General features: G+C 50.4%; 1 protein-coding gene across 1 annotated transcript in view; it reads left to right on the top strand.

Annotated features, from left to right (window-relative positions):
* The window catches only part of LOC119966916 (dynein heavy chain 14, axonemal-like), a 1122002-nt gene that overhangs the window by 866396 nt on the left and 233807 nt on the right, over positions 1–21799 (top strand). The window contains exon 59 of the mRNA XM_038798874.1: positions 2186–2311. Within this exon, the coding sequence (XP_038654802.1) occupies positions 2186–2311 (126 nt within the window). The remainder of the gene's footprint in view (positions 1–2185; positions 2312–21799) is intronic.

Here is a 21799-nt window from a genome sequence, read left to right as displayed (position 1 = left end):
GTGGGGAACCTTATCAAACTACGGGACAAATAAGCACGGCCAATCCACCCAACCTGCACCTCAAAGAGAAAATGCTGGAAAATCTCAGCAGGTCTGGCAGCATCTGTAGGGAGAGAAAAGAGCTAACGTTTCGAGTCCGCTGACCCTTTGACAAAGCAAAAAGACGGAGAAAGTGGGAAATATTTATACTGTGGAGTGAGAATGAAAGATGTGTCATAGCCACAGAAACCCAGGGAAACCGGGTGCTAATGACCACAGAAACCAAGGGGAAAGAGTGTTAATGGCAGTCCCCAGAGAGGACAAAAGGTGTGAGAGGTCAAACAGCAGGGAAACTAACATCAGAGGGTGAACTGTAGGTGTGGGGGGAGGGGAAGGGGGAAGCAAAGGGGAGAAGTGGTGAGGAAAGGTGGATAAAATGGGGGGGTTAAATATATATAAAGAAAGGCAAGAGAGAAAGAAATGGTAAAAGACAGTTAAAATGAAATGGGATGAAAACAAAGGGGTCGAGCTGGGGTAGAGCTGATCATATGAAGTTGTTGAATTCGATGTTCAGGCCGGAAGGCTGTAGCGTGCCTAACCGGAAGATGAGATGTTGTTCTTCCAGTTTGCGTTGAGCTTCACTGGAACATTGCAGCAGGCCAAGAACAGACATGTGGGCATGGGAGCAGGGTGTTGTGTTAAAATGGCAAGCAACAGGAAGGTCAGGGTCTTGAATGCGCACAGACCGAAGATTCTCAGCAAAGCGATCACCCAGTCTGCGTTGAGTCTGTCCGATATACAGGAGACCATAGGAGCAGCAAATACAATAGTAATAATAATCTTTCCAGTGTCTCAAGTAGGCTTACATTAACAATGCAATGAACTTACGGTGAAAATCTCTTAAGAACAAAGAACAATACAGGGGCAGCAGGGTAGCATGGTGGTTAGCATAAATGCTTCACAGCTCCAGGGTCCCAGGTTCGATTCCCGGCTGGGTCACTGTCTGTGTGGAGTCTGCACGTCCTCCCTCTGTGTGCGTGGGTTTCCTCCGGGTGCTCCGGTTTCCTCCCACAGTCCAAAGATGTGCGGGTTAGGTGGATTGGCCATGCTAAATTGCCCGTAGTGTCCTAATGAAAGTAAGGTTAAGGGGGATGTTGTTGTGTTACGGGTATAGGGTGGATACGTGGGTTTGAGTAGGGTGATCATGGCTCGGCACAACATTGAGGGCCGAAGGGCCTGTTCTGTGCTGTACTGTTCTATGTTCTAATACAGTACAGGCACAGGCCCTTCGGCCTTCCAAGCCTGTACCAGTCATGTTACCACCCTTGGCCAAAACCCTCAGCACTTCCCAGTGCCGTATCCTTCTATACCCATCCTATCCTAGTTGCCACATTCCAGCGCCTGTTCGGATACACTGAGGAAGAATTCAGAATGTCCAATTCATCTAACAAGCATGTCTTTCGGGACTTGTGGGAGGAAACCGGAGGAAACCCACACAGACACGGGGAGAATGTTCAAACTGCACACAGTCACCCGAGGCCAGAATTAAACCCCCGTCCCTGGCGCTATGAGGCAACAGTGCTAACCAGTTCCACAGAATCATAAATTTGGGAAAACAGCATGGAAATTATTGTAGCGAATAAAAGGGGCTGCAATTTATGTTTCAGTTGTCTAATGCTCCAGTTCGAATCCATCAGTCTTTGTCTGGCCAATACACTTGAGAAAGGAGATACTGGATACAGAGAAGGTAAAGTTCAGTTTCAGCAGGGTGGAACTGGGGTTAAAATGCTTAAATGGGGACAGGTTGTACAGACCTGGAGTGTCTTCCTTTGACAAGAGAAGATTGTGGAGTTATTTATTTGAGAGAGGTTAGATGGTGAAAGAAGCTTCAAGGACAGATCGAGAGAAATTATTTCCTCTGTGAACAACAGGACAGAACCTTAAATTTGGAGCTGGGCTCCAAGGGATGATGCCAAAAAACACTTTCCGACACAAAGACCAAAAGGTTCAGATAAGCCATGCTCTGACTGAATGAAAGAATAATGTTGAGGGGCTGAATGGCCTCCTCCTCTTCCCATTTTCCTTGGGTTTGACTAACAGAAGTTGTTATCGTGACAGTGATCAAGGCAACATAAACAAGCCTGTTTTGGGGTACAGGCTGGAGTGCTGTGTACATAGGCAACTGATCAGACCATTCTTTCTGCAGGAGGTTGAACAGCTAATGCAGAAACTTCAAGATGACACTGAGGCAGTGGAAGAGGTGCGAGCCATCGTTAAAGGGGAAGAGGATATCATGGCCGAAGAGACACAGATTGTGCAGGAATATGCTGAGGTAATGCTACACCAGTCAATCCTTTCCACATTAACCTGATCCCGACACAAGCTCGGAAGAATGAATCTATGTCCCGACTCAGATGGGTTGGCAGCTCTGGTTTGAAATATTCCTGAAAATGGAATCACTTTCCATTTCACCACCTGCCACTGCCCATGTGATTCCGTTTCATTAATGTCATTTATACCTGGCCTGTGTTTCTCAGTATCCCCAAGGTTCAGGCATAGATCAGATTTTTTTTGTTTTACAGTAAAGTGAATAGTATGATTTAGATATCAGATAAAGGCCTCAGAAGAACTGGAAGATATAGTAATCATTCACTGAAACTATGATGTTTCTGCCATTTCGACCACGATTAGAAATACTAAGTAATAATAACCTTTATTAGTGTCACAAGTAGGCTTACATTAACACCGCAATGAAGTTATTGTGAAAATTGCCATATTCCGGCGCCTGTTCGGGTCACAGAGTGAGAATTCAGAATGTCCAATTCACCTAACAGCACGTCTTTCGGGATTTGTGGGAGGAAAGCGGAGCACCCGATGGAAACTCGCCAGGAATCAAATCCATGTCCCTGGCACTGTGAAGCAACAGTGCTAACCACTGTGCTACCGTGCCCACAGTACATCCCACTTGATATGCCTTCAATAAACACACGACGAGTGGTGAATGTAACTGAGGCTTTAATATGCTAAACAGAAAGCCTCCTGGCCTCAGATCCCGAACTGGATCAGAGGCGAAGACCGGCCACCTTTATACCGAGCCCAAGGGGAGGTGGAGCCATCGGCAGTGGTTTACCACCTTACACATAATGCAGTGGCCATTACCACAATACACTTATTATACATTACAGTGGTTCACCACATTCACCCCCTGTTAAGAAAAGTCCAGCAGGGGTGAAGTGGGCTTAAAGATCAAGTCTGTCAGGGGCCTTGACCTTCTGCTGTGATCGTCTCAGTCCCGGCTGTGGTGTGGGCACCGGTGTCGAGACCTGCGCGTCCGGGAGCGTGCTGTCCTCTTCTTCACCCAGTTGTTGAGTCGGTGGAGGGGGGCGGTGTATGGGCGGAGGTGGTGGTGATGGTCGCCGGTGGGCCTGCGGGCGCCAGGTCTTGAGGTAGGTGGGTAGAGGTGGGGGGAAGACGGTGTAGGGTCGGGGGTGGTGGTCATGGTCGCTGGGGAACCTGCAGGTGCTAAATCCCAGAGGGAGACTGTGTCCTGTCACCCGTCCTGATGTGTCACGTAGGCATATTGCGGATTGGCATGGAGGAGCAGGACCTGCTCGATGAGGTGGTCTGATTTATGGCTCCTCGCATGCTTCCGGAATAGGACGGACCCTGGGGCTGTCAGCCAGGACGGGAGCGAGACCCCGGAGGTGGACTTCCTGGAGAAGGCAAACATACGTTTGTGAGGAGTCTCATTGGTGGCAGTACACAGGAGCGACCGGATGGAGTGGAACGCATCGGAGAGAACCTCCTGCCAACGGGAGACTGGGAGAATTCTAGACCGTAGGGCCAGGAGGATGGCCTTCCAGACCGTCGCGTTCTCCCTCTCCACCTGTCCGTTGCCCCGGGGGTTGTAGCTGGTTGTCCTTGTGGAGGCAATGCCCTTGCTGAGCAGGAATTGACGCAACTCGTCGCTCATTAAGGAGGAACCCCGGTCGTTATGGATGTAGGTGGGGAACCCGAACAAGGTGAAAATACTGTGCAAGGCCTTGATGATGGTGGTTGAGGTCATGTCAGGGCATGGGATGGCAAAGGGGAATCTTAGGTATTCATCAACAATGTTGAGAAAGTACACGTGACGGTCAGTGGAGGGGAGGGGCCCTTTGAAGTTGATGCTGAGGCGCTCAAAGGGGCGAGAGGCTTTTACCAGGTGCACTCTGTCTGGCCGATAGAAGTGAGGTTTGCACTCCGTGCAGACCTGGCAGTCCCTGGTCACGGTCCTGACCGCCTCGATAGAGTAAGGCAGGTTGCGAGCCTTTATAAAGTGAAAAAAAGGTCAGCACAGTGGCGCAGTGGTTAGCATTGCTGCCTCACGGTGCCGAGGTCCCAGGTTCGATCACGGCTCTGGGTCAATGTCCGTGTGGTGTTTGCACATTCTCTCCGTGTTTCCGTGGGTTTCGGCCCCACAACCCAAAGATGTGCAGGTTAGGTGGATTGGCCATGCATAATTGCCCCTTAATTGGAAAAATGAATTGGGTACTCCAAATTTATTTTTCAAAAAGTGAAAAAAACGGGTGACCCCCGGTGGCAGAGGCCATTGTGGAGGGTCCGAAGTCGGTCTACTTGTGCGCTGGCACATGCACCATGCAATAGGGCATCTGGGGGCTCATTGAGCTTTCCAGGTCGATACAAGATATCGTAGTTGTAGGTTGTCAGATCGATCCTCCACCTCAGAATCTTGTCATTCTTGATCTTGCCCCGCTGTGTGTTATTGAACATGAAGGCAACCGACCGTTGGCCAGTGAGGAGAGTGAATCGCCTGCCGGCCTGGTAATGCCTCCAATGTCGTACATCTTCTACAATGGCTTGGGCATCCTTTTCGACAGAGGAGTGTCCAATTTCGGAGACTTGGCGGGTACGGGAGAAGAAAGCCACGGGCCTGCCCGCCTGGTTGAGGGTAGCGGCCAGAGCAAAGTCCGATGCATCGCTTTCCACTTGGAACGGGATGGACTCCTCCACAGCGTGCATCGTGGCTTTGGCAATATCTGCCTTGATGCGGTTGAAGCCAGGCGGGCCTCAGCCGTCAGGGGAAAAATGGTGGATTTAATAAGTGGGCGGGCCTTGACCACGTAATTGGGGTCCCACTGGGCATAGTAGGAGAAGAACCCCAGGCATCTCTTCAGGGCCTTGGGGCAGTGGGGGAGGGGGAGTTCCATGAGGGGGCGCATGTCATCGGGGTCGGGCCCAAGGACTCAGTTTTCCACAACGTTGCCGAGGATGGCCAGGCTGGTTGTGCAGAAAATGCATTTTTCCTTATTGAAATGAAAATCGCTTATTGTCACGAGTCGACTTCAATGAAGTTACTGTGAAAAGCCCCTAGTCGCCACATTCCGGCGCCTGCTCGGGGAGGCTGTTACGGGAATCGAACCGTGCTGCTGGCCTGCTTGGTCTGCTTTCAAAGCCAGCGATTTAGCCCAGTGTGCTAAACAGTGTAAGTGATGTTCCGGAGTTTGGCGGTGTGGAAGAAGTGCCGGAGGTTTTTGTCATGGTCCTTGTGATGAATGGTTACTGTGTTATTGTACCGTTATCATCATGTAAGGTGATGTCCCCTTTAAGACCGGGTTTGGAACCCTGGGGGACTCCGCCTCTGGCTCCACCCACCAGGGTGTCGTATATATGGGACCTCTGTAGGCGGCACCCAGTAAGCACCGTCTCGGCAACAGGCTAGTTCTTAGCTTATTAAAGCCTTCTTTGCCGTTCTACTCTTTTGCGTTGTTATTGAGGGTACTACAGTCCTGCTGGTCATGACCGCAGATGGTGACATCGTCTAACTACGGGAACGTGGCCCGCAGCGCGTACTGGTCAACCATTCGGTCCATTTCTCGTTGGAAGACGGAGACCCCATTGGTGACGCCGAAGGGAACCCTGAGGAAGTGGTAGAAGCGGCCATCTGCCTCGAACGCAGTGTATTGGCAGTCCTCCGGGCGGATAGGGAGCTCATAGTACGTGGACTTCAAGTCAACTGTGGAGAAGACTCGATACTGCGCAATCTGATTGACCATGTCAGATATGAGGGGGAGGGGGTACGCATCAAGCTGCGTGTACCAGTTGATGGTCTAACTGTAGTCGATGACCATCCGGTGCTTTTCCCCAGTCTTGACGACCATGACTTGGGATTTCCAGGGGCTGTTACTGGCCTCAATGATCCCCTCTCATAGGAGTCACTGGACCTCCGACCTGATAAAGGTCCTATCCCAGGCACTGCTTCTGGTACCAACGGGCTTACAGACCAGGGTGAGGTTAGCGAAGAGCAAGGGTATGGCGACCTTTAGGGTCGCAAGGCTACAGACGGTGAGGGGAGGCAGGGGTCCGCCGAACTTTAAAGAAAGGCCATCTCCCTCACTCCCTCCCCCAGTTTGTGTTTCTCTCTCCCTCTTCCAGTTTGTGTTTCTCTCTCTCTCCATCTCCCAGTTTGTGTTTCTCTCTCTCTCCCTCTTCCAGTTTGTGTTTCTCTCCCTCACTCCCTCTTCCAGTTTGTGTTTCTCTCTCCCTCTTCCAGTTTGTGTTTTTCTCTCTCTCCCTCTCCCAGTTTGTGTTTCTCCCTCTCTCTCTCCCTCTTCCAGTTTGTGTTTCTCTCTCTCTCTCCCTCTTCCAGTTTGTGTTTCTCTCTCCCTCTTCCAGTTTGTGTTTTTCTCTCTCTCCCTCTCCCAGTTTGTGTTTCTCCCTCTCTCTCTCCCTCTTCCAGTTTGTGTTTCTCTCTCTCTCTCCCTCCCCCAGTTTGTGTTTATCTCTATTTCTCCCTCTTCCAGTTTGTGTTTCTCTCTCTCTCCCTCTCCCAGTTTGTGTTTCTCTCTATTTCACCCTCTTCCAGTTTGAGCTTCTCTCTCCCTCTTCCAGTTTGTGTTTCTCTCTCTCTCCCTCTCCCAGTTTGTGTTTCTCTCTCTCTCTCCCTCTTCCGGTTTGTGCTTCTCTCTCTCTCCCTCCCCCAGTTTGTGTTTTTCTCTCTCTCTCCCTCTCCCAGTTTGTGTTTCTCTCTCTCTCTCCCTCTTCCAGTTTGTGTTTCTCGCTCCCTCTTCCAGTTTGTGTTTCTCTCTCTCTCTCCCTCATCCAGTTTGTGTTTCTCCCTCTCTCTCCCTCTTCCAGTTTGTGTTTCTCTCTCTCTCTCTTTCCCTCTCCCAGTTTGTGTTTCTGTCTCTCTCCCTCTCCCAGTTTGTGTTTCTCTCTCTCTCCCTCCCCCAGTTTGTGTTTTTCTCTCTCTCTCCCTCTCCCAGTTTGTGTTTCTCTCTCTCCCTCTTCCAGTTTGTGTTTCTCTCTCCCTCTTCCAGTTTGTGTTTCTCTCTCTCTCTCCCTCTCCCAGTTTGTGTTTCTCTCTAATTCTCCCTCTTCCAGTTTGTGTTTCTCTCTCTCTCCCAGTTTGTGTTTCTCTCTCTCACTCCCTCCCCCAGTTTGTGTTTCTCTCTCTCTCTCCCACTCCCAGTTTGTGTTTCTCTCTCTCCCCCTCCCCAGTTTGTGTTTCTCTCTCTCTCCCACTCCCAGTTTGTGTTTCTCTCTCTCCCCCTCCCCAGTTTGTGTTTCTCTCTCCCTCCCTCTCCCAGTTTGTGTTTCTCTCTCTCTCTCCCTCTCCCAGTTTGTGTTTCTCTCTAGCTCTCCCTCTCCAGTTTGTGTTTCTCTATTTCTCCCTCTTCCAGTTTTGTTACTCTTTCTCACCCTCCCAGTTTGTGTTTCACTCTCTCTCTCCCTCTCCCAGTTTGTGTTTCTCTCTCTCTCTCCCTCTCCCAGTTTGTGTTTCTCCCTCTCTCTCTCTCCCTCCCCAGTTTGTGTTTTTCTCTCTCTCTCTCTCCCTCCCCCAGTTTGTGTTTCTCTCTCTCCCTCTCCGTTTGTGTTTCTCTCTCCCTCTCCCAGTTTGTGTTTCTCTCTCTCTCCCTCTCCCAGTTTGTGTTTCTCTCTCCCTCTTCCAGTTTGTGTTTCTCTCTCTCTCCCTCTCCCAGTTTGTGTTTCTCCCTCTCTCTCTCCCTCCCCAGTTTGTGTTTTTCTCTCTCTCTCTCTCCCTCCCCCAGTTTGTGTTTCTCTCTCTCCCTCTCCGTTTGTGTTTCTCTCTCCCTCTCCCAGTTTGTGTTTCTCTCTCTCTCCCTCTCCCAGTTTGTGTTTCTCTCTCTCTCTCCCTCTCCCAGTTTGTGTTTCTCTCTAGCTTTCCCTCTCCAGTTTGTGTTTCTCTATTTCTCCCTCTTCCAGTTTGTTACTCTTTCTCACCCTCCCAGTTTGTGTTTCACTCTCTCTCTCCCTCTCCCAGTTTGTGTTTCTCTCTCTCTCTCTCCCTCTCCCAGTTTGTGTTTCTCTCTCCCTCTTCCAGTTTGTGTTTCTCTCTCTCTCCCTCTCCCAGTTTGTGTTTCTCCCTCTCTCTCTCCCTCCCCAGTTTGTGTTTTTCTCTCTCTCTCTCTCTCTCCCTCCCCCAGTTTGTGTTTCTCTCTCTCCCTCTCCGTTTGTGTTTCTCTCTCCCTCTCCCAGTTTGTGTTTCTCTCTCTCTCCCTCTCCCAGTTTGTGTTTCTCTCTCTCTCTCTCCCTCTCCCAGTTTGTGTTTCTCTCTAGCTCTACCTCTCCAGTTTGTGTTTCTCTATTTCTCCCTCTTCGTTTTGTTACTCTTTCTCACCCTCCCAGTTTGTGTTTCACTCTCTCCCACTCCCAGTTTGTGTTTCTCTCTCTCCCCCTCCCCAGTTTGTGTTTCTCTCTCCCTCCCTCTCCCAGTTTGTGTTTCTCTCTCTCTCTCCCTCTCCCAGTTTGTGTTTCTCTCTAGCTCTCCCTCTCCAGTTTGTGTTTCTCTATTTCTCCCTCTTCCAGTTTTGTTACTCTTTCTCACCCTCCCAGTTTGTGTTTCACTCTCTCTCTCCCTCTCCCAGTTTGTGTTTCTCTCTCTCTCTCCCTCTCCCAGTTTGTGTTTCTGTCTCCCTCTTCCAGTTTGTGTTTCTCTCTCTCTCCCTCCCCCAGTTTGTGTTTCTCTCTCTCTCTCCCTCTCCCAGTTTGTGTTGCTCTCTCTCTCTCCCCCTCCCAGTTTGTGTGTGTCTCTCTCTCTCCCTCCCCAGTTTGTGTTTCTCTCTCACTCTCCCTCTCCCAGTTTGTGTTTCTCTCTCACTCTCCCTCCCCCAGTTTGTGTTTCTCTCTCTCTCTCCCACTCCCAGTTTGTGTTTCTCTCTCTCCCCCTCCCCAGTTTGTGTTTCTCTCTCCCTCCCTCTCCCAGTTTGTGTTTCTCTCTCTCTCCCAGTTTGTGTTTCTCTCTAGCTCTCCCTCTCCAGTTTGTGTTTCTCTATTTCTCCCTCTTCCAGTTTTGTTACTCTATCTCACCCTCCCAGTTTGTGTTTCACTCTCTCTCTCCCTCTCCCAGTTTGTGTTTCTCTCTCTCTCTCCCTCTCCCAGTTTGTGCTTCTCTCTCCCTCTTCCAGTTTGTGTTTCTCTCTCTCTCCCTCTCCCAGTTTGTGTTTCTCCCTCTCTCTCTCCCCCCCCCCAGTTTGTGTTTTTCTCTCTCTCTCCCTCCCCCAGTTTGTGTTTCTCTCTCTCTCCCTCTCCGTTAGTGTTTCTCTCTCCCTCTCCCAGTTTGTGTTTCTCTCTCTCTCTCCCTCTCCCAGTTTGTGTTTCTCTCTCTCTCTCCCTCTCCCAGTTTGTGTTTCTCTCTCTCGCTCTCCCTCTCCAGTTGTGTTTTCTCTATTTCTCCCTCTTGCAGTTTTGTTACTCTTTCTAACCCTCACAGTTTGTGTTGCTCTCTCTCTCTCCCCCTCCCAGTTGTGGTGTGGCTCTCTCTCTCCCTCCCCAGTTTGTGTTTCTCTCTCACTCTCCCTCTCCCAGTTTGTGTTTCTCTCTCACTCTCCCTCCCCCCAGTTTGTGTTTCTCTCTCTCTCTCCCACTCCCAGTTTGTGTTTCTCTCTCTCCCCCTCCCCAGTTTGTGTTTCTCTCTCCCTCCCTCTCCCAGTTTGTGTTTCTCTCTCTCTCCCAGTTTGTGTTTCTCTCTAGCTCTCCCTCTCCAGTTTGTGTTTCTCTATTTCTCCCTCTTGCAGTTTTGTTACTCTTTCTAACCCTCACAGTTTGTGTTGCTCTCTCTCTCTCCCCCTCCCAGTTTGTGTGTGTCTCTCTCTCTCCCTCCCCAGTTTGTGTTTCTCTCTCACTCTCCCTCTCCCAGTTTGTGTTTCTCTCTCACTCTCCCTCCCCCAGTTTGTGTTTCTCTCTCTCTCTCCCACTCCCCAGTTTGTGTTTCTCTCTCTCCCCAGTTTGTGTTTCTCTCTCCCTCCCTCTCCCAGTTTGTGTTTCTCTCTCTCTCCCAGTTTGTGTTTCTCTCTAGCTCTCCCTCTCCAGTTTGTGTTTCTCTATTTCTCCCTCTTCCAGTTTTGTTACTCTTTCTCACCCTCCCAGTTTGTGTTTCACTCTCTCTCTCCCTCTCCCAGTTTGTGTTTCTCTCTCTCTCTCCCTCTCCCAGTTTGTGCTTCTCTCTCCCTCTTCCAGTTTGTGTTTCTCTCTCTCTCCCTCTCCCAGTTTGTGTTTCTCCCTCTCTCTCTCTCCCCCCCCCAGTTTGTGTTTTTCTCTCTCTCTCCCTCCCCCAGTTTGTGTTTCTCTCTCTCTCCCTCTCCGTTAGTGTTTCTCTCTCCCTCTTCCAGTTTGTGTTTCTCTCTCTCTCCCTCTCCCAGTTTGTGTTTCTCTCTCTCTCTCCCTCTCCCAGTTTTGTGTTTCTCTCTAGCTCTCCCTCTCCAGTTTGTGTTTCTCTATTTCTCCCTCTTGCAGTTTTGTTACTCTTTCTAACCCTCCCAGTTTGTGTTTCACTCTCTCTCCCCCTCTCCCAGTTTGTGTTTCTCTCTCTCTCTCCCTCTCCCAGTTTGTGTTTCTCTCTCCCTCTTCCAGTTTGTGTTTCTCTCTCTCTCCCTCTCCCAGTTTGTGTTTCTTCCTCTCTCTCTCCCTCCCCCAGCTTGTGTTTCTCTCTCTCTCTCCCTCCCCCAGGTTGTGTTTCTCTCTCTCTCTCCCTCTCCCAGTTTGTGTTTCTCCCTCTCGCTCCCTCTCCCAGTTTGTGTTTCTCCCTCTCTCTCAGCCTCCCCAGTTTGTGTTTCTCTCTCTCTCCCTCTCCCAGTTTGTGTTTCTCTCCATTTATCCCTCTTCCGGGGCGTTAATCCCGCTCCCGCCGGGTTTTTAAATCACCGACCGGCCAAAAACCAGCGTTGTGCAAATCCCGCCGGCAGCCTCTGAGAACAGCTGGCGCCGGCGGGATTTCATTACTTTTTTCTTTCACCAAATCTCCGGCCCGGATGGGCCGAAGTCCCGCCGAGGTGGCCACGGGTCACGTCGGCGAAAAGCAGAGTAGCTTTAAAACGGCGTCAACCATTGATGATGGTTGACGCCGTTCAGTGTCCGAGGGGGGGGGGGGGTTGCGAGTGCGGGGGGGGGTTACGAGTGCGGGGGGGGGGGTTGCGGCGTTGGAGGGGGGGTTGCGGCGTTGGCGGGGGGGGTAGGGGTGGTTGGGAGGGGGGTAGGGGTGGTGGGGAGGGTGGTAGGGGTGGTGGGGAGGGGGGTAGGGGTGGTGGGGGGGGTTTGGGGGCAGCGGCAGGCAGAGAGGGGGGGCGACGGATGCCCGGGGCCAATGCACCGTCGCCCCCCCTCTGCACGCCGCTGCCCCCTACCCCAACCACCCCCCCCTCACCACCCCTACCTCCCTCCAACGCCCCTACCCCCCTCACCACCCCTACCCCCCTCCCTACCACCCCTACCCCCCTCCAACGCCGCCCCCATCTCTCGCAACGCCGCAACCCCCCACCCTCTCAACGCCGCGACCCCCCACCCAATCAACGCCGGGTCTGTCCCCCCCCCAGTCAACGCCGGGTCTGTCCCCCCCCCCCCCCCAATCAACGCCGGGTCTGTCCCCCCCCAATCAACGCCGGGTCTGTCCCCCTCAATCAACGCCGGGTCTGTTCCCCCCCCCCCCAATCAATGCCGGGTCTGTCCCCCCCCCCTCAATCAACGCCGGGTCTGTCCCCCCCCCCCCAATCGACGCCGGGTCTGTCCCCCCCCCCCCAATCAACGCCGGGTCTGTCCCCCCCCCCCCAATCAACGCCGGGTCTGTCCCCCCCCCCCCAATCAACGCCGGGTCTCTCTCTCCTCCCCCCCCCCACACAACGCCGGGACGCGCCACTTCCGCAGCTGGTGAAACTGACGCGTATCGCGTCAGTCCGCTGTTGGCCCTTTCGGGAACGGAGATTGCCGGCTGAAAAGAAGGCCCGGACGCCGGAGTAATCCGCACCGCTTTTCCCCGCCGGAAATGGGCGTCACGTCGTCCGCAGAGAATTTCGCCCCCAGTTTGTGTTTCTCTCTCTCGCTCCCTCTCCCAGTTTGTGTTTCTCTCTCACTCTCCCAGTTTGTGTTTCTCCCTCTCTCTCTCCCTCCCCCAGTTGGTGTTTCTCTCTCTCTCTCCCTCCCCCAGTTTGTGTATCTCACTCTCTCTCCCTCTCTCAGTTTGTGTTTCTCTCTCTCTCCCCCTCCCCCTCCCCCAGTTTGTGTTTCTCTCTCTCTCTTCCAGTTTGTTTTTCTCTCTCTCTCTCCCTCTCCCAGTTTGTGTTTCTCTCTCTCTCTCCCTCTCCCAGTGGTGTTTCTCTCTATTTCTCCCTCTTCCAGTTTGTGTTTCTCTCTCACTCCCCCCCCCCCAGTTTGTGTTTCTCTCTCTCTCTCCCTCTCCCAGTTTGTGTTTCTCTCTATTTCTCCCTTCTCCAGTTTGTGTTTCTCTCTCTCTCCCTCTCCCCATTTTTGTTTCTCCCTCTCTCTCCCTCTTCCAGTTTGTGTTTCTCTCTCACTCTCCCTCTCCCAGTTTGTGTTTCTCTCTCACTCTCCCAGTTTGTGTTTCTCCCTCTCTCTCTCCCTCCCCCAGTTGGTGTTTCTCTCTCTCTCTCCCTCCCCCAGTTTGTGTATCTCACTCTCTCTCCCTCTCTCAGTTTGTGTTTCTCTCTCTCTCCCCCTCCCCCTCCCCCAGTTTGTGTTTCTCTCTCTCTCTCTCCCTCTCCCAGTTTGTGTTTCTCTCTTTCCCTCTTCCAGTTTGTGCTTCTCTCTCCCTCTTCCAGTTTGTTTTTCTCTCTCTCTCTCCCTCTCCCAGTTTGTGTTTCTCTCTCTCTCCATACCCAGTGGTGTTTCTCTCTATTTCTCCCTCTTCCAGTTTGTGTTTCTCTCTCACTCCCCCCCCCAGTTTGTGTTTCTCTCTCTCTCTCCCTCTCCCAGTTTGTGTTTCTCTCTATTTCTCCCTTCTCCAGTTTGTGTTTCTCTCTCTCTCCCTCTCCCCGTTTTTGTTTCTCCCTCTCTCTCCCTCTTCCAGTTTGTGTTTCTCTCTCACTCTCCCTCTCCCAGTTTGTGTTTCTCTCTCTCTCCCCCCCACCCAGTTTGTGTTTCTCTCTCTCCCTCTCCCAGTTTGTGTTTCTCTCTATTTCTCCCTCTTCCAGTTTGTGTTTCTCTCTCTCTCCCCCTCCCAGTTTGTGTTTCACTCTCTCTCTCTCTCTCGCAGTTTGTGTTTCTCTCTCTCCCTCTCCCAGTTTGTGTTTCTCTCCCTCTTCCAGTTAGTGTTTCTCTCTCTCTCTCCCTCCCCAGCTTGTGTTTCTCTCTATCTCTCCCGCTTCCAGTTTGTGTTTCTCTCTATCTCTCCCGCTTCCAGTTTGTGTTTCTCTCTCTCTCTCCCCCTCCCAGTTTGTGTTTCACTCTCTCTCTCTCTCTCTCTCCCAGTTTGTGTTTCTCTCTCTCCCTCTCCCAGTTTGTGTTTCTCTCCCTCTCCCAGTTTGTGTTTCTCACTATCTCTCCCTCTTCCAGTTCGTGTTTCTCTCTCTCTCTCTCCCTCTCCCAGTTTGTGTTTCTCTCTATCTCTCCCTCTCCCAGTTTGTGTTTCTCTCTATCTCTCCCTCTTCCAGTTTGTGTTTCTCTCTATTTCTCCCTCTTCCAGTTTGTGTTTTTCTGTCCCTGTTCCAGTTTGTGTTTCTCTCTCTCTCCCTCTTCCAGTTTGGATTGGATTGGATTTGTTTATTGTGACGTCTACCGAGGTACAGTGAAAAGTATTTTTCTGCGAGCAGCTCAACAGATCATTCAGTACATGGGACGAAAAGGGAATAAAAGAAAATACATAATAGGGCAACACAAGATATACAATGTAACTACATAAGCACCGGCATCGGGTGAAGCATACAGGGTGTAGTGTTAATGAGGTCAGTCAATAAGAGGGTCATTTAGGAGTCTGGTAACAGCGGGTAAGAAGCTGTTTTTGAGTCTGTTCGTGCGTGTTCTCAGACTTCTGAATCTCCTGCCCGATGGAAGAAATTGGAAAAGTGAGTAAGCCGGGTGGGAGAGATCCTTGATTATGCTGCCCGCTTTCCCCCGGCAGCAGGAGGTGTAGATGGAATCAATGGATGGGAGGCAGGTTCATGTGATGGACTGGGCTGTGTTCACGACTCTCTGAAGTTCCTTGCGGTCCTGGGCCGAGCAGTTGCCATACCAGGCTGCGATGCAGCCCGATAGGATGCTTTCTATGGTGCATCTGTAAAAGTTGGTATGGGTTAATGTGGACACGCCGAATTTCCTTAGTTTCCTGAGGAAGTATAGGCGCTGTTGTACTTTCTTGGTGGTAGCGTCGACGTGAGTGGACCAGGACAGATTTTTGGTGATGTGCACCCCTAGGAATTTGAAACTGCTAACCATCTCCACCTCGGCCCTGTTGATGCTGAGAGAGGTGTGTGCAGGACTTTGCTTCCTGAAGTCAATGACCAGCTCTTTAGTTTTGCTGGCATTGAGGGGGAGATTGTTGTCACTACACCAGTCCACTAGGTGCTCTATCTCCCTCCTGTATTCTGAATCGTCGTTATTCGAGATCCGGCCCACTATGGTTGTATCGTCAGCAAACTTGTAGACGGAGTTGGAAACAAGTTTTCCCACGCAGTCGTGTGTTTCGCTCTCCATCTCCCAGTTTGTGTTTTTCTCTCTCTCTCCCTCTTCCAGTTTGTGTTTCTCTCTCTCTATCCCTTTCCCAGTTTGTGTTTATCTATCTCTTCCTCTCCCAGTTGAGGTTTCTCTCTCTCTCGCTCCCTCTACCAGATTGCGTTTATCTATCTCTCTCCCTCCTCCTGTTTGTGTTTATCTATCTCTCTCCCTCCCAGTTTGTGTTTCTCCCTCTCTCTCTCTCCCTCTCCCAGTTTGTGTTTCTCTCTCTCTCTCCCTCTTCCAGATTGTGATTCTCTCTCTCCCTCCCCCAGTTTGTGTTTCTCCCTCTCTCTCCCTCTCCCAGTTTGTGTTTCTCTCCCTCTCTCTCTCCCTCTCCCAGTTTGTGTTTCTCTCTCTCTCTCCCTCTTCCAGATTGTGATTCTCTCTCTCTCCCTCCCCCAGTTTGTGTTTCTCCCTCTCTCTCCCTCTCCCAGTTTTTGTTTCTCTCTCCTTTCCTGTTCCAGTTTGTGATTCTCTCTCTCTCCCTCTCCCAGTTTCTGTTTATCCATCTCTCCCACTCCCGGTTTGTGTTTCTCTCTCTCACTCTCCCTCCTCCAGTTTGTGTTTCTCTCTCTCTCTCACTCTCCCAGTTTGTATTTATCTCTCTCTCTCTCCCTCTCCCAGTTTGCATTTTTCTCTCTTTATCCTGCAGTTTGTGTTTTTCTCTCTCTCCCCTTTCCCCACTTTCTGTTTCATACAACGTAGAACATAGAACATTACAGCGCAGTACAGACCCTTCGGCCCTCGATGTTGCGCCGACCTGTGAAACCCCTCCAAAGCCCATCTATACTATTCCCTTATCGTTCATATGCCTATCCAATGACCATTTGAATGTGTTTAGTGTTGGCGAGTCCACTACTGTTGCAGGCAGGGCATTCCACGCCCTTACTACTCTCTGAGTAAAGAACCTACCTCTGACATCTGTCCTATATCAGGGGCTGTTTAGCACAACGCTAAATTGCTGGCTTTGAAAGCAGACCAAGCAGGCCAGCAGCGCGGTTCGATTCCCGTAACAGCCTCCCCGGACAGGCGCCGGAATGTGGCGACTAGGGGCTTTTCACAGTGACTTCATTTGAAGCCTACTCGTGACAATAAGCGATTTTCATTTCATTTCATTTTCATATCTATCTCCCCTCAATTTAAAGCTATGTCCCCTCGTGCTGGACATCACCATCCGAGGAAAAAGGCTCTCACTGTCCACCCTATCTAATCCTCTGATCATCTTGTATGCCTCAATTATGTCACCTCTTAACCTTCTTCTCTCTAACGAAAACAGCCTCAAGTCACTCAGCCTTTCCTTGTAAGACCTTCCCTCCATGCCAGGCAACATCCTGGTAAACCTCCTCTGTACCTTTTCCAATGCTTCCACATCCTTCCTATAATGTGGCGACCAGAACTGCACACAATACTCCAAATGCGGCCGCACCAGAGTTTTGTACAACTGCAACATGACCTCATGGCTCCGAAACTCAATTCCTCTACCAATAAAAGCTAACACACCGTACGCCTTCTTAACAGCCCTCTCAACCCGGGTGGCAACTTTCAGGGATCTATGGACATGGACACCGAGATCTCTCTGCTCATCCACTCTACCAAGAATCTTGCCATTAGCACAGTACTTCCTGTTATTCCTTCCAAAATGAATCACTTCACACTTTTCTGCATTAAACTCCATTTGCCACCTGTCAGCCCAGCTCTGCAGCTTATCTATGTCCCTCTGTAACTTGTAACATCCTTCTGCGCTGTCCACAACTCCACCAACTGTAATGTCATCTGCAAATTTACTCACCCATCCTTCTACGCTATCCTCCAGGTCATTTATAAAAATGACAAACAGCAGCGGCCCCAAAACAGATCCTTGTGGTACACCACTAGTGACTGGACACCAGTCTGAACATTTCCCATCAACCACCACCCTTTGTCTTGTTCCAACTAGCCAATTTCTGATCCAAACTGCTAAATCACCCTGAATCCCATGCCTCAGTATTTTCTGCAATAGCCTACCGTGGGGAACCTTATCAAACGCTTTACTGAAATCCATATACATATCCATCAACTGCTTTACCCTCATCCACCTGTTTGGTCACCTTCTCAAAGAACTCAATAAGGTTTGTGAGGCACGACCTACCCTTCACAAAACCATGTTGACTATCTAATCAAATTATTCCTTTCCAGATGATTATACATCCTATCTCTTATAAACCTTTCCAAGACTTTACCCACAACAGAAGTAAGACTCACTGGTCTATAGTTACCGGAGTTGTCTCTACTCCCCTTCTTGAACAAGGGGACAATATTTGCTGTCCTCCAGTCTTCTGGCATTATTCCTGAAGACAAAGATGACTTAAAGATCAAAGCCAAAGGCTCAGCAATCTCCTCCCTATCTTCCCAGAGAATCCTAGGATAAATCCCATCCGGCCCAGGGGACTTATCTATTTTAACACTTTCCAGAATCGCTAACACCTCCTCCTTATGAACCTCAAGCCCTTCTAGTCTAGTAGTCTGTATCTCAGTATTCTCCTCGACAACATTGTCTTTTTCCTGTGTGAATACGGACGAAAAATACTCATTTAGCACCTCTCCTATCTCCTCGGACTCCACGCACAACTTTCGACTACTGTCCTTAACCGGCCCTACTCTTACCCTAGTCATTCTTTTATTCCTGACATATCTATAGAAAGCTTTAGGGTTATCCTTGATCCTACCTGCCAAAGACTTCTCATGTCCCCTCCTGGCTCTTCTTAGCTCTCTCTTTAGATCCTTCCTAGCTAATTTGTAACTCTCAAGCGCCCTAACTGAACCATCACGTCTCATCATTACATAAGCCTCCTTCTTCCTCTTGACAAGTGTTTCAACTGCTTTAGTAAACCATGATTCCCTCGCTCGACCACTTCCTCCCTGCCTGACAGGTACATACTTATCAAGGACACGCAGTAGCTGTTCCTTGAACATGCTCCACATTTCCATTGTGCCCATCCCCTGCAGTTTTCCTCTCCATCCGATGCATCCTAAGTCTTGCCTCATCGCATCATCATTGCCTTTCCCCCAGCTCTAACTCTTGCCCTGCGGTATATACCTATCCCTTTCCATCGCTAAAGTAAACGTAACTGAATTGTGGTCACTATCACCAAAGTGCTCACCTACCTCCAAATCTAACACCTGTCCTGGTTCATTACCCAGAACCAAATCCAATATGGCCTCACCTCTCGTTGGCCTATCTACATACTGCATCAGGAAACCCTCCTGCACACATTGGACAAAAACGGACCCATCTAAAGTACTCAAACTATAGCGTTTCCAGTCAATATTTGGAAAGTTAAAGTCCCCCATAACAACTACCCTGTTACTTTCGCTCCTATCCAGAATCATCTTTGCAATCCTTTCCTCTACATCTCTGGAACTTTTCGGAGGCCTATACAAAACCCCTAACAGGGTGACCTCTCCTTTCCTGTTTCTAAACTCAGCCCATACTACCTCAGTAGTCGAGTCCTCATCAAACGTCCTTTCAGCCACCGTAATACTGTCCTTGACTAACAATGCCACCCCTCCCCCTCTCTTACCACCTTCCCTGAACTTACTGAAATATCTAAACCCCGGCACCTGCAACAACCATTCCTCTCCCTGCTCTATCCATGTCTCCGAAATGGCCACAACATCGAAGTCCCAGGTACCAACGCATGCCGCAAGCTCACCCACCTTATTCCGGATGCTCCTGGCATTGAAGTAGACGCACTTTAGACCACCTTCCTTCCTGCCGGTACACTCCTGCAACTTTGAAACCTTACTCATGACCTCACTACTCTCAAACTCTTGTGTACTGGAGCGACAATTCAGGTTCCCAATCCCCTGCTGAACTAGTTTAAATCCTCCCGAAGAGCATTAGCAAACTTCCCCCCAGGATATTAGTACCCCTCTGGTCCAGGTGTAGACCATCCCATTTGTAGAGGTTCCACCTACCCCAGAATGAGCCCCAATTGTCCAGGAATCTGAAACCCTCCCTCCTGCACCATCCCTGCAGCCACATGTTCAACTGCTCTCTCTCCCTATTCCTCGACTCGCTAGCACGTGGCACGGGTAACAACCCAGAGATAATAACTCTGTCCTGGATCTCAGTTTCCACCCTAGCTCCCTGAATTCCTGCCTTACATCCCTATCCCTTTTCCTACCTCTGTCGTTGGTACCTATGTGGACCACGACTTGGGGCTGCTCCCCCTCCCCCCTTAAGGATCCCGAAAACACGATCCAAGACATCGCGGACCCTGGCACCTGGGAGGCAACACACCAACCGCGAGTCTCTCTCGTTCCCACAGAATCTCCTATCTATCCCCCTAACTATGGAGTCTCCACTGACTAATTCTCTACTCCTCTCCTCCCTTCCCTTCTGAGCAACAGGGACAGACTCTGTGCCAGAGACCTGTACCCCATGGCTGACCCCTGGTAAGTCATCCACCCCAACAGTATCCAAAGCGGTATTCCTGTTACTAAGGGGAACGACCACAGGGGATCCCTGTACTGACTGCTGCCTCCTAGCCCCTCTCACCGTCACCCATCTATCTTTATTATTTGGCGTAACTACCTCCCTGAAGCTTCTATCTATGACCCCCTCTGCCTCCCGAATGATCTGAAGTTCATCCAGCTCCAGCTCCAGTTCCCTAACACGGTTTTTGATGAGCTGGAGTTGGGTGCACTTCCCACAGTTAAAAACAAGAAAAAGAAAGGAAGAGCTTACCTGATATTCCCTCAACCCCTTAGGTTAGAGGAGGTGAAGGATGGGAGACACTACAAGTGTAGTGTCTCGGGTTTAGCAACCGGCCCAACTTATATACAGGTATAAACCTTCCCAACAGGCCCCTGTTCCCACCGGAAATGCGAGGCCGCTCCTGCTGAAAAAATTAAATGAAATGAAAATTGCTTATTGTCACGAGTAGGCTTCAATGAAGTTACTGTGAAAAGCCCCTAGTCGCCACATTCCGGCGCCTGTCCGGGGAGGCTGGTACGGGAATCAAACCGTGCTGCTGGCCTGCTTGGTCTGCTTTAAAAGCCAGCGATTTAGCCTTGTGAGCTAAACCAGCCCCAAAAGCGAGTGAATTTAAAGGCCCACACTCCCCTTCCCGACAGACCCCTGCTCCTGCCGAAAATCCGGAGGCCGCTCCCGCTGAAAAGCGAGTGAATTTAAAGGCCCACACTCACCTTCCCGACAGGCCCCTGCTCCCGCCGAAAATCCGGAGGCCGCTCCCGCTGAAAAGCGAGTGAATTTAAAAGCCCACACTCACCTTCCCGACAGGCCCCTGCTCCTGCCGAAAATCCGGAGGCCGCTCCCGCTGAAAAACAAGTTTCTCTCTCTCTCTCCTCATATTTGTGTTTCACTCTCTCCCTCCCTGCTCCTGTTTGTGTGTTTCTCTCTCATCCCTCTTACAGTTTGTGATTCTCTCTCTCTCCCTCTTCCAGTTTGCATTTTTCTCTCTCCCTCCTCCAGTTTGTGTTTCACTCTCTCTCTCCTTTCTCCAGCTTCTTCCCCGCTGTTACCAGACTCCTAAACGACCCTCTTATGGGCTGACCTCATTAACACTACACCCTGTATGCTTCATCCGATGTCGGTGTTATGTAGTTACATTGTATACCTTGTGTTCCCTATTATGTATTTTCTTTTATTCCCTTTTCTTCCCATGTACTTAATGATCTGTTGAGCTGCTCGTAGAAAAATACTTTTCACTGTACCTCGGTACACGTGACAATAAACAAAAATCCAAATCCCTCCCCCAGTTTGTGTCTCTCTCTCCCAGTTTGTGTTTCTCTCTCTCTCCCTCTCCCTGTTTGTGTTTCTCTCTCTCTCCCTCCTCCAGTTTGTGTTTCTCTCTCTCTCCCTCCTCCAGTTTGTGTTTATCTCTCTCCCTCTCCCAGTTTGTGTTTATCTCTCTCTCTCTCCCTCCACAGTTTGTGTTTCTCTCTCTCCCCCCTCCGTTTGTGTTTCTCTCTCCCAGTTTGTGTTTCTCTCTCTCTCCCTCTCCCAGTTTGTGTTTCTCTCTCTCCCTCTCCCAGTTTGTGTTTCTCTCTCTCTCGCTCTCCCAGTTTGTGTTTCTCTCTCCCTCTTCCAGTTTGTGTTTCTCTCTCTCTCCCTCTTCCAGTTTGTGTTTCTCCCTCTCTCCCTCCCCAGTTTGTGTTTCTCTCTCTCTCTCCCCCTCCCAGTTTGTATTTCTCTCTCTCTCTCCCCCTCCCAGTTTGTGTTTCTCTCTCTCTCCCTCCTCCAGTTTGTGTTTCTCCCTCTCTCCCTCCTCCAATTTGTGTTTCTCTCCCTCTCCCAGTTTGTGTTTCTATCTCTCTCTCCCTCTCCCAGTTTGTGTGTCTCTCTCTCTCTTCCTCCCCAGTTTGTGTTTCTCTCTCACTCTCCCTCTCCCAGATTGTGTTTCTCTCTCTCTCCCTCTCCCAGTTTGTGTTTCTCTCTCTCTCTCTCTCTCTCTCTCTCTCTCTCTCTCTCTCTCTCTCTCTCTCTCTCTCTCCCAGTTTGTGTTTCCCTCTCTCTCTCCCTCTCCCAGTTTGTGTTTCTCTCTAGCTCTCCCTCTCCAGTTTGTGTTTCTCTCCCTCCCCCAGTTTGTGTTTCTCTCTCTCTCTCCCTCCCTCTCCCAGTTTGTGTTTATCTCCCTCTCCCAGTTTGTGTTTCTCTCTCTCTCTCCCTCCTCCAGTTTGTGTTTATCTCTCTCCCTCTCCCAGTTTGTGTTTATCTCTCTCTCTCCCTCCACAGTTTGTGTTTCTCTCTCTCCCTCCTCCTGTTTGTGTTTCTCTCTCCCAGTTTGTGTTTCTCTCTCTCTCCCTCTCCCAGTTTGTGTTTCTCTCTCTCCCTCTCCCAGTTTGTGTTTCTCAC

The sequence above is a fragment of the Scyliorhinus canicula genome, chromosome 6, assembly GCF_902713615.1.
Source record: "Scyliorhinus canicula chromosome 6, sScyCan1.1, whole genome shotgun sequence".
In the NCBI taxonomy this organism is placed as follows: domain Eukaryota; kingdom Metazoa; phylum Chordata; class Chondrichthyes; order Carcharhiniformes; family Scyliorhinidae; genus Scyliorhinus; species Scyliorhinus canicula.
The sequence above is the reverse complement of the archived record's forward strand: the minus strand, read 5'-3'. Positions and strand labels throughout refer to the sequence as shown.